General features: G+C 43.3%; 1 protein-coding gene across 3 annotated transcripts in view; it reads left to right on the top strand.

Moving 5' to 3' along the window:
• The window catches only part of DCLK1 (doublecortin like kinase 1), a 334659-nt gene that overhangs the window by 276657 nt on the left and 42139 nt on the right, over nucleotides 1-15863 (top strand). For all 3 annotated transcript variants that reach the window (XM_007097655.3, XM_007097657.3, XM_015544530.2), the window contains 3 exons: nucleotides 5788-5845; nucleotides 6335-6454; nucleotides 10761-10907. In XM_007097655.3, coding sequence (XP_007097717.1) covers nucleotides 5788-5845; nucleotides 6335-6454; nucleotides 10761-10907 — 325 coding nt within the window. The remainder of the gene's footprint in view (nucleotides 1-5787; nucleotides 5846-6334; nucleotides 6455-10760; nucleotides 10908-15863) is intronic.

The raw sequence follows: 15863 nt of genomic DNA, 5'->3' as shown, positions 1-15863 counted from the left end.
GGGGACCAGCCTGGGGTGTGTGCGCTTCCTTTGCCACTTTTCTCTGCCCTGAGTGAGGCTGGGCGTCTGCGGGTCAGCGCTGTGTGAGACAACGCTCCTTCACTCTGCCCTACCACTCAGGGAGGATGCCTCGGACTGGGAGCTTTAGCCTGGCAAGATCCCCAGCTTGTTCTTCTCCGGGGCTCTGATTTAGAAGCACAGTTTCATGCTACTTTAGAGCTGGAGGTCTGCACAGGGCCTCGGACACCACAGGGGTCCTTAGTTTGGCCAGCGTCCACCGATTTGCTCCCCAGCCTTTGCAAAGGAACCTTTGCTTCCTTTGCGGCTGTTAGGGAGACGCTTCCCTGACTAAGGTGACAGAGCCCTCGTCAAGATACCCTTGTGCACTAAATCTCAAACTTTGCTCCACCCCAGCATACCAGGTGGGCTAGGGTATTCCCAGTGCTAGCAAACTGCTGTAGCAGCCACTGTTTGTAAGAGAGGGGCGTGAGGAATCGGCAGTATGGAAAACCCCTTAGTAGTTACTGCTAGGCAAACTTTTCCTCTGCCTTCCCCTCATCACCCCACTGCCACCACACAGTGTGACCATTTATTGCATCACCACCAAATATAGAAAATTCTCCATTGCTTTCCTAGGCTTCACACCTTCACAAACAGGAACAGCCACTGTTTGCTGCGCACACACTATGCACAAAGCCCTAATCATATTTCATGTAATTGCCATGATAATCCCATCATATCGGTATTGTCTCCGTTTATAGCATACAAAGAACACCTAGAGAAGTGAAATGCCCAAAATCGCTCAACGAGGAAGTACTTAGTAAGGCATGGGTCCGAGCCCAGCTCCAGAACCCATGCTTTGACCGCTCTGCTGCCTCCAAGAGTCCGTCATGAGAATGCAGCTTATCTGATCTAAAGTCACACATGCCCTATCTGTTCCTATAGAAAGAAGTCCAAAATTAAATCAAGGAAGCCATTCTTAAGGCAATGGATGGAAGTGTGGGTGTGTTTATATACGTTTATATTTCATTTATACCTCTACTGATAGTCAATTCAACTATTTTTTAACTTTTTTTCCACTGTAGCAGAAATTCCCATTTTTAGCAGATTGCCCTTTGTATGTGGGGTATCTGCCAGAGTTCATCATCTGTTGAGTCTGGTGTGGCAGCCATGTGCTGTGTCTTCTAGCTAGCACAGGGAGCATGATGGCGTCTTAGTCCAACATTACTGGTCTTCCCACAGTAGGAATTTATCAGGGTTCCATCCAGAATTAATTTCTTTCTCTCTAGTTTGGCTTGTGTTCATTTTGCATGAGTTCACAGCTTGGGTCTCTTCGTACGAACCTTCAGAGTCTAAACACCAGATCGCTCCAAAAAGTGTTAATATTCTGCTCCTGCTGAATGAGGACATATGGCATGTGCCCTCTCTCCCTGGAGGCATCACGAAACATTCTTTTAATATTTTCCAGAGGTCCAAGAAAATAAAAGCAAGCTAAGAACGTTGTGAATGGCACACATTGCTTGCGGGTACATTCTGCCATATTTTGAAGGATGCATGAGTACTAACAAGAGCAAGTATGTCCCTCCTCTGTTAATAATATGCTGTCACAGGGAAGGTTTTCCTATAACAATGGATACAATAACAGTGTTCTGTAGGCTTTTTGTTCCATGGTCGCGAGCCAGCATATCCTTTGGTAGTAACTGCCAGGCCCGCCTAGATTTCTTTCTCCTCCCCAGCAACAGTTTCTCCAGTGGCCTCGGGAGCCCCTAGGACGTGCTAAAGGAAGTTGGTGAACTGAGACGTGTTCTATTCTGAAGCTGTTTCATAGAGCACTTGAGGCCCCAAAGAAAACTCAGAAAGCTGAAAAGCACTATAGAGAAGTCAGAGCACGAGTAGTGGGCTCTCAATGAGGTGACCTTCATCTTTGGCTTTCCTGGCTCTTCATGCACTAATCAGCATACATGTGGTGCAGTTATGACCAGTGACAGTGTCTCAGATAGGTTTTGGCCCTCCTGTCTACCTGCACTGCTTGCATTTTTAGCAATATAGGCATCAGAATTGTATTAAGATTCGAGCTGCCCATGATTCCCTCTCTCCCTGCTTCCCCTATAAACCTGAGGAAGTGAAACCAATGGCTTCAGCAGTGAGTGTAGGTGGGCTCGAACCCATCTGAACATGCCGAGGCTTCAGTGTCACAAATAATGGGTTGCATCTACCTAGAAAGTCTTCAGAATTCTCAAGAAGCTCCAAAACCTTGTAACTGTAGTTTGAAGGTATTTCCTTCTGAAGTGCAATTTGGAGGATGAGTCAGAATGGAGAAGCTTAGCTATTTTTCAGCTAGCTGGCAGCGTGCTTCCTTCTTTTCTTCCCAAGGATGCTTGGCACCCAATAGCCATTGGGGCTCGCGCTCAAATTCAAAATAAAACTCTACTCCAGAGATGTGAGACTGGGCTCTCCACAATTACCCCATTAGGAGGAGGCTGAGATGGGCTTTATTATGATTATGAGGTAAACAAAGGGTGCTGTTTACGAACCCCTCTTTGTTGGGGGGGGTCCTAAATGCCACCATGCTCTGGAATCTCTGCACCTCACCCAACATGCTTGGAGCCCCTGCTAACTCAGGCCTACAGTGGACACATCTGGGTCTATAGAGAGAGACGAGACCTCGGTCCCTCTGCTTGAGAACATGACCCATGATCAAAGGACAGCCATGAAATTCATCAAATGCTATGGTAGGAATACCTGGGAAGCTGTTTTTCCTTTTCCACGTAATCTTTTTTAGTACCCTGAAAACCTAGCAAATCCCCCATAAGAGCCACAAAAAAAAGCACAGTAGTCCAAGACACCCCAACCACTAAGCATTCTGCTGCCTTGGGGAGAGTGGGGGGGAGCAGGCTGGCCTTGGGTTGACAGTCACAAAGTCTAAACAGGACAGCTTTCTCCAAACCATTGTTTTTTAGCACGAATATTAAAAATTAGACTTAGTTCAAGTTTGTAAAATTTGGAAATTTCTCTCTTAGTAGTTCAGTTTCTGACCTTGGGTCAAACCTAACAGGAAGAGACCTTACAAATTCGGTTCCTGTATACGAGGAAGCAAACAAAATCTGTCCAGCTGCTGCTGCCTTTGCTGTGACATTCAAGGGCTCCATGATTCTGTGCAAGGTCAAGAATGTAATTTCAGAAACAAGCAAATGGCTGATAGTTTCACCAGCAATCCCTGTGTCTAGTGCCCTCACTATAACAAACTGTAGACTCCTGTCCTTGGGGACAGGGACCAAGTTTTACTCACCTCTGTAACTACCAAAGAACCATGCGTGTTTTTTTTTTTTTTTTAATTTTTAATGGTTATTTATTTTTGAGAGAGAGGGAGACACAGAATCTGAAGCAGGCTCCAGGCACCGAGCTGTCAGCACAGAGCCTGATGCAGGGCTCGAACGCATCAACCGTGAGATCATGACCTGAGCCAAAGTCGGACGCCCAACCGACTGAGCCACCCAGGCACCCCCCAAAAAACCATGCCTGTAACTCTTGCTGCGTAATTACAGGGGCACAGAGGTCCTCTGTGTTAGGGTATGCAGGAAGACAAATACTTGATTTAAGGTTTTATTTCTTGCCAAGTGTTTTCATTTACCAACTTAAAGCAAGCAGTTAAATTTTTATTCTTATGGTATACATTTAGTACTAACACCTGTTTTCAGGCTAATTTTCCAGACTCAGCTGCTTTCCTATAAACATATACTTCCAATAATTAAGGATTTTACTATGACTTTATAGTTCTGTCCTCAAGGAATCAAGAAAGAAAACTTGCAGTGTTAATTTCAGTGGGTAAATCTAACTGAGTGTTGAGTCATATTATGTAAGGTTCTGGGTACTGAACTCATAAAGTCCCTTTTCCTTCTAAGCCCTGGGGCCACAGCAACCCAGGCTTGCTTGCATTTTCCTTTCAGCCCTAGGCTCAGTACATAACTTGATTTGCTTGGTGTCCTGGGAGCCAATAAACCCACTTGCTCCTTGGAGATTCTGTTCCTTGTCCCTCTGTAGAGAGGATTCAGCCTTCCTGGTCCTACACCAGCCCTTTGCTTTGCATCCTGAAATCTTACTCATTGCAGGGAAACAGAGGATCAAATGGCAAACACAGGGAATGAAAAAACTAAAAAGTCCCCCTCTCTTCTCACCAACACTGTCCTGTCATCCACCCCTTTATGGAGGCACAGAATGAAACGTGACCTCCATTCCAGCTCGCTGGCCCTCCCTGGGACTACTGGCTTTTATCACAGCAGTCAGCCTCATAGTCCAGATTTCTCTGTCCTCGAATGAAACGTTTTAAACCAGATAGGAAATTGCTCATGGATTCGAAGCTCAGATTTGTTTTATTATAGCTTTTTTAGTGATTCGTGAAAAGCAGAATCTAGAAGCACTTCAGCTTTTAGTTTTCCTCTTGATTGAGGGTTTTCACATTTGCGAACAAACCCTTCGGAAGCCTCTAAAGAAGAGGCCACTTAAAGGGACCCGGTGATCCCTTCATAATGTGAGGAGTCCCCTTGAACATGTGTAATTTCACTTTCCTACTTATCCAGGCAGGGACCTGGAAGTATCCTGGGAGAAGCAGTTTTAGGAGATGACACCATCCATGTCATGCCCCTGAGACACACGGCTAATATCTGGCCTCTTTCATTTATCGGCAGGTCACTCTAGCTCTAAGCACATAAGTAGGAAATCCTTGTTAGATTCTCTGTCCTGAAGGTTCTAAAGCCCTATTTTAAACTTTTGTTCTTAATCAGCCCCACTCCCACTGTATTTCATTTGGATCCCTAAAGTTGGCTGTCATCTCTAGGGAAGGAGCTAAGCTGTCTCGGTTTCCCACCAGAAATGAAATGGCAATGCTTGTAAAATAGTGGTTTCTTATGCTTATTAAGTATACGTCGTGTCCTTGGACAATAGAGCGGTCGGTCGTTTTTGGCACTACAGCATCTTAGAAATGCTAACACCACTTAGGAAGCTATTTAAAGGTAGCTGGGTGACTAAACCCTCCCTCCCACACCCATCATGGTGGGGAGGGCAGTGTTGGCTGGGCTGTGTGTGAAGCAGAGTCCTCAAGACCTCAAGAGTCCTGATTTTGATGCTGCCTTGTGGCTTTGGGAGATGAACTAATTGTCGCCTGTGTCTTATTTCTGTGATATGACACCGCCACGGAAGGCCCAAGAAGTCACAAGAAGCTCAGATGATGGGCATATCCCTTTCTGTACACCTTGCACACATCATCCGTGCTTTCTCCAACAGAACTCGTAGACTTGCACACTGAACCAGAGTCTAAAGAGTGTGAGCTGTGTACTGAGAGATTTCAGTAAGACTGTGAGAGCCATTCAGAAAACGGTCACGGCCACACTTCGTGGAGACAGAACCTCAAGAGAGATTGGGTAGAAGGGCAGAAACTCACGTCTGCTTTATGTCCTGACCACACCACTTCAGAGGGCAGGGCAGGGCTGGGCAACCCAGCAGGAAGAGTTACGCTTGGCAATAGCAATAATGGTGGGAACATGATTACAATCTGGTAACATTAACAGCTCAAGATGTTTCTATGCTATCATGCTGGTTGTCCGCACACTTGGTCAGCCCCTTAAGATATACATATTTCTTTGAAAAAAGGAAAAAAAGAGGTGTTTTCTTTTTATAAAGTATTTACATCTATTTGATGCAAGATCTATGGGGTAAGAAATTAATCCTTACCAAAATGACTCAATAGATTTGAGACTAAATTTATTTTTTACAAATATTTTCTCTTTGCAGGTCAACTGCTAGGGAATATGCTCTGAAAATTATCAAGAAAAGCAAATGTCGAGGCAAAGTATGTATAAGGTTTATTATTGTGAAAATACATTGTTGTGGGGGGTAGAAACACAAAGATCAGTTCCCAAAGATAAGTTCACCCTAGGGGTTTCATTTGGGTGGAATAGAATGTTATGTATTTATTGGAATATAACTTTATAGATATTCTTGGGATAAAAGTTAATTGGAATGACTGTATGCTATTTCTGTCGCTTATCATTGTTTGTTTACTTGCTTCATTTACCGTTGTGATTTAAGTTTCATTCCATCCTTCTATATGCAGTTAGAGTTATCCTGATAGGTTCTAAATTTACGAGCATCATCTGAGGACCTTTAACAGCTTGTGGTGATTGTAGGCTATCCGAATATCAGGATCTAAGATACATTCATCATATTTTACCAAAATATATCTCCTTTGATCCTCAAATAGTATAGCTTTACTCATGTGAGTTAGCTCCTCATATGTTTTGACGTGTATATTGATTAAGGTAACTTTTCCCTCGAACAGGAGCACATGATCCAGAATGAGGTATCTATTTTAAGAAGAGTGAAGCATCCCAATATTGTTCTTCTGATCGAAGAGATGGATGTGCCAACAGAACTATATCTTGTCATGGAACTAGTAAAGGTGTGTATCTTAGAAAAAGAATAAACTTACACGAGGCACCAGGCTTTTCTGTATGATAGATAGCGCTCTCTCCTTTATTCCCTTCCATCAGTGTTTAGTCTCTCATTTCTATGCATTGGCATAATAGTGAAGAGTATTAATACTAGAATTTTACTGCAAGAGTTCAAGTCTCAGCCTTGACCTACAACAGCTTTCTGACCTTGGGTATACCTTTCTGCACCTCAGTTTCCTCATATGTAAAATGAGAAGAATAATAGCACCTACCAGGAGTGTTATGGTGAAAACAAGAGGGATGGCTTCTATCATGCACTTGCTAACACACAGAAAGTGTTAGATACCATTACGATCATTGTTGTTACCATTTTAGTGGAAATCGTTCACATTTTCATGAACGGCATGCAAATGTCCCAACCATTCTTATATTTAAGAAAGGCTTTAAACTTTTAGTCACCAACCTAACAGAGAAACAGCACAGTCTTAACAATCATGTGAATATTCTGCTGCCTTTCAGTAAATGTTACAACCTTGTCCTGTCACATAAGATTACATTTGTGTTTTATTAATCATAGAATATGGAAGTGGCCATATGTTAATAACGGCTGAATCTACGTGAAAGGTGACTCATCTCTTGCCTCTACTTCCATATTTAACATTTTCAGTAACTAAACGTTTTTATAAATTTAATGTTTAGTTTGCATGGAGTGATAGTTTTCACTTTTCTATTTTGTTGCTCTAACTGAAGGTGTGACCCATTTCTACTTCACTTGTAAAATGTCGTAAACTGGTCACACCACCCTCTGCATCAACGGTGCACACCCATCAGTGAGAGCCTTGGGCTCCAGGAACCCTGTTTGGAATCCCACACCCCAGCTGGTGGCAGGAATCAATACTGTGGAAGGTGGTGTTTCCTTGGGTAAAGATTTAAGACAAAGACAGCATGTGATAAACTAATCTGTTACTATATAGAAAAAATATTCATTCGAAGAGCCTTTAAACTTCTATTATTCAGAGTTGCTTTACTTTAGAGCCGTTGGCTTTTTTTTTTTCTTAGTGGCTATTTATCTCTACAGGTGAAGCCTCCTTTTTCCTTCCTCATGTTAGGATTTGTTCCTTCAGAGAGGTGGGACTTATTTGTTTATAGTGATATAGGTTATTGTCACATTTGAAGCTGAGGGAGATAAAAAATGGTAAACTGTTCTTTCAACAAAGAAAGGCTGATTTCAGTTATTCAGAAGATTTTCATATTGGTGCTTTATTGCCATATAAAGTTTGGTAATTACCAATATTATAAAATATACTTTATCTAGCACCAAGGGTAATATTTTTACAGTGACTTTAATTAAAAAGAAAAAAAAATTTTTTTTACATTTATTCATTTTTGAGAAACAGAGAGAGACAGTGCACAAGCGGGGGAGGGGCAGAGAGAGAGGGAGACGCAGAATCCGAAGCAGGCTCCAGGCTCTGAGCTGTCAGCATAGAGCCCCACGCGGGGCTCGAACTCACAAACCACAAGATCATGACCTGAGCCAAAGTCGGACGCTCAACCAACTAAGCCACCCAGGCGCCCCATGACTTTAATTTTTAGAGCAATAAATTTAAATCATTCCTCTTGCCCTTGTGTGTGCTGTTAAAGATTGATTATCCCCCATTTACTGGCTGATTTTTGCAGAGTTAAGACCAACTTAAACTTCAAGCTGAGAAATGAAAGAGGCAAAGGCTTAAGAGTTCGGAACACATTTTGTGGGAAAGCCTAGTGTGATTGTCACTCATTTGCTTAGTCAGGCGACAATAGCTAAGTACCACTGGGAGGTCCTCACTTCACTTAACAGCCTTTTGCGAATTTCCTCTGGGGGACCAAGCTAGCCTAACAAGGCCTGAGAGTGTCTGCATAGTCCAGCATCGGGACTTCTCAATTGTATCACCAAATCATACCCTTAAATTTAGGCTGACCCCGAATTGCTGTGAGACCAGGTCTGGAAGTATCCCAGGAAGTGAAGGCCAACCCCAGGCTTGACTTGAAAGGCTCCCACAACATTTGCCCCCTGAGACATCTAGCTAGGGCTATGCCTCTCAAACCCTAAATGTCCAGTGGTATGCCAGAGTGCCTGCAGCTATAGGATAGACAAGGCTTATATTCTGGAAAACAGTAAAGTAACAGTTATTATGAGTGAAATTCCATAATTAATAAGAATAGGCCTTTAGACTTCTGCCTACAGATGTGTGCACATGGGAACTGTGTATGTGTTCCGAGGAAGACAGGCCTTGTGGGGGGAGGTGACCCTGCAGCCAGGCCCTCATTGATCAGCAGGAGTTAGAAAGACAAAGGGACTAGAAGCGACATTCCAGGGGGGCGCCTAGGTGGCTCAGTCTCTTAAACGTCCGACTCTTGATTTCAGCTCAGGTCATGATCCCAGGGTTGTGGGATGGAGCCCAAGTCGGGCTTTGAGCTGGGCGTGGAGGCTGCCTAAAATTCTTTCTCTCTGCCTCTCTCTGCCCCTCTGGCATGCATTCTCTCTCTTCCTCTTTAAAAAAAAAAAAAAAAAAAAAAAAAAAGGACACTCTAGGAAGGGGGCTCTAAGGACAGGTCTGGAATGCAGGGTGATCGGGGCATGTTTTAATGATCTGGGAAGAATATCCTGGCTGGAGCATAAAGGTGACTGATTGGTCCAGCTAGTGGCAGGAGATGAGATGAAACAGGTTGGCATGAAGCAGGGCAACTGAGCATGGAGAGCCATGGGGGAAAGGAATGCTGACTTCCTGAAGGGAGAAGAAAATGCCACCATTCCACGTGGGAAGGCAACAGTCATTTTGCCGGATGTTTTGTATGAACGTCCTGGCGAGAGGGCACGTTGTGAGGCCACATGACAGCCCCCAGGGATAGTGCAACAAAAACCTTCACCCGGAAGATGCAGTGGGTGGCCCGGGAGGCTGTGCATGTGGCACGCCTTATGGGAAGGACTGGCTGACTGCTTTGTTGAGGATGCAGAAGAAGGGGGGATACAGGATGCCCAGAGCCTACCTGGATAACTAGGACACCCGTGGAGTCATTGTGGGGTTGCTGTACTCAGCCACGCACACATCCGGCTGCATGGGGGTGCTGTTCATGCAGACCGCAGTGAAAATCCCACCTCCTGGAGAGGCATGGAGACAACCTGTAAACCCACATCTGGCAGCCTCGCCTTTGAGAGAAACAGAAGGCTGAGAGAAAGTGTTCATGTTGACACAAATGTATGTGTTTAGTTTGGGAACTGAATGGACCGTGGGAGAAGCCCCCTGAGTTAAGGCTGTACAGGGGAGCAGAGGCCACGCCAGAGGGTGACATTCGAAAATTGTCAGCCTGCACGGGCTGTGTTTTATTTTTGCTATTTAAAAACAAAAATGCAATCCCTTACCACCTGAGGCAACAGATGAACACAGTTGGCTCCTGTGCTCGGCTGTTTGGTGCACTGTGTGCAAGAATGATGCGAACGTTGTTAGTAAAATAGACCCAAATTTCTGAAAGGGCTTCAAATAAATAGAACTAAAATTGGAGCCTACAATCATTCTGTGTCTCCAAATAACAATAAGTTAGCAAGGAACAAGGGAAACAAAAGTTCCGATGAATAATGGTCCTAGAAAACTTTCCTTGAAATTTTTCCATCCCCCTCCCTCCTCCTCTCTTTCTCTCTCATCTTTCAAATGACAGTTTCTGGTCCTTTCCTCTGCTCCTTACAAAGAAGCACGTTATTGAAAAAGAAAACACTACACCCACTCCAAGAGAGCTAAATCTAGAGATTGAAGGGAATTGAATGTATGTGTGTGTGTGTGTGTGTGTGTGTGTGTGTGTGTGTGTGTGAATTTCACAAGCCAGCAGAACATTTTGTTAAGGGTGTGGTCTGCACTATTACCTGTTTCTCATTTGAGGAGGTTTAGGATTATGACTTTGAACTTCTGTTGGCAGTTGGTACAAGGCACGTAGCACGTGCCACCGGGGCACCCAGGTGTGTGTCACAAGGCTGCTGCCCTGGAGACCTGGCTCCCCCTCTCCACTGGGGCCGGGGCTGTGGTAACGACTGCGTGTTGAATGGCAGGGAGTCCTTGCCCTGCTTCTTTGAGCCCTGGAAGAGATGCCACTGGCTTTCCCATTGGGGAGAGAAATCTCCATGGAGTCCACGAGCTTTTGAGAGGAAAGTGGCAGGGAAAGCCCTGGGAGCCCAAAGACTCCGCAAGTATCATTCATGTCCCTGCTAGCGTGTCAGTTTCCTCTCCAGGCGGCCCCATCGGACCATCTGTTAATGTGCTGCTCCACCTGCCGTTCTCTTCTCAGGGAGGAGACCTCTTTGATGCCATTACTTCCACTAACAAATACACTGAGCGAGACGCCAGTGGGATGCTGTACAACCTGGCCAGCGCCATCAAATACCTGCACAGCCTGAACATTGTCCACCGGGACATCAAGCCAGAGAACCTCCTGGTAAGAGGGATTCTAACCTCAGGGGTCTTGAGTTCCAAGCACTCATGAGTGAATATCAATCTTTCTTCTTTCCTTTCCTAATTTCTTCCTTTTTTAGAAGGAAGAAACTACCTTAAGGGCTAGTTTCCAGCTGGACTTCAGTAACTAGCTAGAAACTAGCCTTTTAAGTTTATCTATAAGGGTTAATGTACTATTAGGAGTACTTGACTAATCAATAGCAAATAAAAACCTGAGACAGGGTTGGGGGAATAGAACTCGGAAACTCCAGGGCTGTGGTTAATACCCTGGGCTAAGCCAAGATAATCGTGAGCATTTACATGTCTATTATTTATCCACGGCATTTTGATGTGAAAAGTTTTTACTTGGGGAAAGAAAAAAGGAAGCCCTTGGTCTCCCAAATTTATATTTCGATAATATGATCTAAAAGCTAAGACAGTAAATCATGAGTTTTAAAGTCACCAGCCCTTCGGCATAAAAATAATCATAACAGGGACTGATTTTTAAAATCACAGACGTCCTGACCCTCCTTTATGACCATTTGGTTTGCTTTTACATGAACTCAGCATCTCTGGGGGAAACGCCGAGAATTCTTTATGCAAGCAAGTGAGGTTCCTTTCCTAGTCCAGTTGTTCAGGGGACAGTTTTGGAAAAAATTGAGGAGACAGAGACTGGGCATCAAGGAGCTGTCACTGGTGAATATGGGAATAACATAAATTTTACTGGCTCTCCAGGCTGGAGTTTTAATGAAATCTATTCATTGTCTACTCCCCCCCCCCGCCCCAAGATATTAGTTCTTTTACTTTCATTATCTGGGCCCAAGAGTCATGTATTATATATTACTGGTAGTTTGTTCATCTCTTCAGAAATCTGGGAATTGCGGATTCTCTTTATAAAGCAGTGTTTCTCCGAGGGTGGTCCAAAGACTCCCTGCATCTGAACTACTCCCAGATGCCTGTTAAAAATGCAAATTTCTGAGCCTCCCTGTAGCCCTAGCAAATCAGAATCTGGTGACTGGTGACAGGGTACAGATCTTCATTGAAACAAGCTCCGCTCCCTCCCCACCCCCCACCCCCCCACCCTCCGCCCCATGACCCGAATGAGCATTCAAGTCTAGCAGCAGATGAGCCACCCAACTCCCACCGCACAAAAAAGGCTGGGGACATCTGCTGTAATGGAGACCCACCCGTGTGCTTGCCCTGCGCTTTTCACTCATTCTCTCATTCAATCCTCTCAACAGCCATGTGGGGTAAGTTCTGTTACTGTCCCATTTCACTGGTAAGGAAACTAAGTCCCTAGAAGTTCAAAGACCTGCCTAGAGCCATTTATAACTCACATGTGGAGGAACCAAGATCTCCACCTAGCTCTGTCCTACTCCAAAGCCTAAGCTTTTAACCACTAGACCCCGTGAAGCTGCGAATTAGGGATATTTATTGTGTGCTTGCTCTGTGCCAGCGGACAGAGAGACAGGCCTTCATCGAGGTGACATTCACGTAGGCTAAATCGGCATTCAAGAAATAAATATGCAAGCAGTTAGTTAATTGCAATTATGTTTGTAAGCTTGTAGCTACTGGCTAAGGAAGGCAGCTGAGGTCAATCGACGGAGTTCTGACTTAATTGCACCTCAAATTCCACATCTCCGCAGTAGCCTGAACATTCTCTTCTGCATAGTTGCCTCCGTAAACTGCAGCAATTTTCTCTTGTCTGCATTCATTATTCCTGTGTCCTGAATTATGTAGGATGGTCTCGTGGGAACAGACTCACAACTGAGCCTTTGTTTCAAAACTTCTCTAAACCCTGAAAATTCCGTGATTGAAAATTAAAGTTTCGTTTCCCTTCCCCCCTCAGCAGTTTGCTTTTGTGTGGCATCGTTCACTTGCTTCTCACCAGAGCATTATCTATTTCTGTAAATGCCATAAATGATTACTTAGCAGCGTTCTTTCTCTAAACTTACAATTTGCAGGACACTGTGAAAGTACTGTGCTCCTTCCAGTGTTCTACTTTCTAAATTACTCAAAAAGAAAAAAAGTTCACTCTTTTTTCCTTTCTTTTCCAATGTAAGAATATGAAATACACACATGCCATTGGAGTCATTTGCAGTCTAGGTTTAATATAGAAGCAGAAGTAATTCTTCTCTAGTAGAGGAATTTCTTACTCTCAGAAAGTAGTAAAGTTTGGTGAGTTTTGCAGGGATAAATCTATTTATAGTATAAAATAGGTAGAAGAATAAAATAAGCTTAACAAAATTAGGATGACGTCACTAACTGAACTTGGGACTTCTGTTAATGTCACATTCTGTTGACCTTTTTGTGGAAATAAGAGAGAATCGTCATGGGAGGCACATTCACGTACTGAGGATTTATAGTCAGATGGACCAAAGTTCAAAACCAAGTGCTTTACTTGGAATTCGACTGGCTAGTCCTATGACCTTGAACAAGTTTCTTAACTCCTTTGAGCCTCCTTTAAGGGGATTTTATGAAGATAAAGAGATAATATGGCACTATTAGCTTCCTTCATTTTTATTCCCCATTTATTTGTAGTAAAAATTAAATTACTCCTAAAAATAAAACTGTTTCACGATAAATTGTATGTTGTAAAAATCATCTTCCATCTTTTTTGACATTGCTTTTAAAATTTTACTATTTACCCATGCATGGATTTGGCATCTCCTGCCAACATGTAGAGCTATAGGCCATTTTTGAAAAATGCTATGACAAATTTAATGTAAAGACTTTGAATCCATCTTTTTACTCCCAAATAAATAAACTTACCAAATAAATAAAAAGGCCTCACAACACACTTTGCATTACTGTTTTATTAAAGGGACCTCAAAAAAGCCTAAATTGTTGGACTGCTAACAAGATTTTTGCTAGTTAAGTGTTTAATGATTGTTATAAGTAGCAAAGTAGTATTCTTAAATTCCTAACTCAGCTATAGATTTCACTTTATATGGTATTATACATATAGAACTTTCAAAAAAATTTTTTTAATTTTTTTTAACATTTATTTATTTTTTTGAGACAGAGAGAGACAGAGCATGAACAGGGGAGGGTCAGAGAGAGGGAGACACAGAATCCGAAACAGGCTCCAGGCTCTGAGCTGGCAGCACGGAGCCCGACCTGGGGCCCGAACTCACGGACCACGAGATCATGACCCGAGCCGAAGTCGGCCGTTTAACCGACTGAGCCACCAAGGCACCCCCAAATTTTTTATTTTTAATTCTTACAGAACTCTATAAAAATGTTGTAGCTTAGCCTTAAGAACCTATATTGATCTATTCAAGTCTAAGTATTTATCAAAGCCTTTTAATGAGAAAACATGATTTGATGTACAGTGACGTTTCCAGCCACATTTGGGGTGAGAACTGGGAATCGACCCAATATAAATAACCCTATAATTTTATTATTGTATCGTTACTAGGTTTTTGTTTCATTTTGCTTTGGTTTTTGATGTCACAAGTTAATCATGCCAGTGATTTTCCATGGTTCTTTTTCTTTGTCAGGCCTGGAGCTTAATGATCATATTGACGAGTGACCGGTGGAGTGAGAGGGTGGATGAGATGAAAGAATGAGTCAATGAGTGACACTTCTTCCCAGACTAGAGGACAGATCCAACATGACAGGTCCAGGCCATTCCTCATTCATTACATGGAAGATTCACATGGGCTTCAGTCTAAATGTCACTGAATGAGGAGACAAAGTGCAGTGTTTCCCCAACTGCACTTATGCGCAGAACCAGTGTGTGTATGTGTGTGTGTGTGTGTGTGTGTGTGTGTGTGTGTGTGTGTGTGTGTGATGATAATATATAACTAAAAGGAATTTGTTGCTTTTTAAAAAACACACAAAACCGTGAAAACGCTCTTACGGAGATCAACCGCATCCAGTTTGCAGGAGTCACCACTAGATGGCAGGCTTGTACCCTTGGCAGGAAAAGTCCTCAGTAGCAGCCTGACTTCCTTCCAAGGAGCCGGGAGGATCTTTTAAAAATGTGTATGCAGATGCCACCTCCTTAGGAAAATTAAAGTGTTTACTGGCAGAAATATAACTCGCATCACTATTTATTTATTCCAGAAATAAACTGTAATTTTCTTGAAATACAGAAGTTTATATTCAAGAAACTTTTTCCTTCTAAACTCCCCAGTACTCTCTGGAAGAAAGCAGTTTCTCAGAGAATCTGCTTCTCTTGGTCAGAAATTTTCCTTTAGAAACTTTCTGTCCAGGTGTCTGTACCTGTTTCTAGCTGCCCATCAAAATGGCATGCCTAGCACATGACTCTTATTGTCACTCTATAGATTATACATAGCAGGAAGATACCCTGTTCCCTCCAAGGGATGACCAGGTATGACCAAGAGATGGGGTGTTCCAGCTTGGATTCATTTCCAGTTAAGCCAGCCCCAAGCCCAGGAGATGAATGGATTTCCTTCTGCCTTAATCCCAGAACTCTTAATCCCCAAAGAGGTCCATGGTACACAAGGCAACAAGGTACACAAGGTACACAAGCCACAGATAGAGTGCATGTAGAAGTCATAGACAAAAGTACAGTCGAGTAGATTCTGTAGTCAGTCCACTGTCATATGATCTCAAACCAGAAGTGTTGATTAATGGTCACGGGACCCAGAAGAAAGGAGACAGGGGCCTCTCAGGACTCTGTCACTAGCTGTCACCCAGTCAGCACTATTAGTGATGTGAAATGAAGATGTATTACGGCAAATGACAGAATTGAGATTCAAAAGTATCTTTGGCTCTATGAGGGTCCAAAATCAGTAAGATGAAATTTGACAAGAGAGGAACATAAATCCCAATGGACTGAGTGATCTTGGTAGAGTTGTTTTAATGATCATTACAGAAAAGCAGCAATGGAAAAACTTGGCCAGGCCACGTGAAAGGCAGTTAATTGACCATAACTTCAGTGTGAGCCTCAGTGTGATACGATTCCTTAAAAAAGTGCCCCTAGACTCCT

Source organism: Panthera tigris, chromosome A1 (assembly GCF_018350195.1).
Source record: "Panthera tigris isolate Pti1 chromosome A1, P.tigris_Pti1_mat1.1, whole genome shotgun sequence".
Classification (NCBI taxonomy): domain Eukaryota; kingdom Metazoa; phylum Chordata; class Mammalia; order Carnivora; family Felidae; genus Panthera; species Panthera tigris.
The sequence above is the reverse complement of the archived record's forward strand: the minus strand, read 5'-3'. Positions and strand labels throughout refer to the sequence as shown.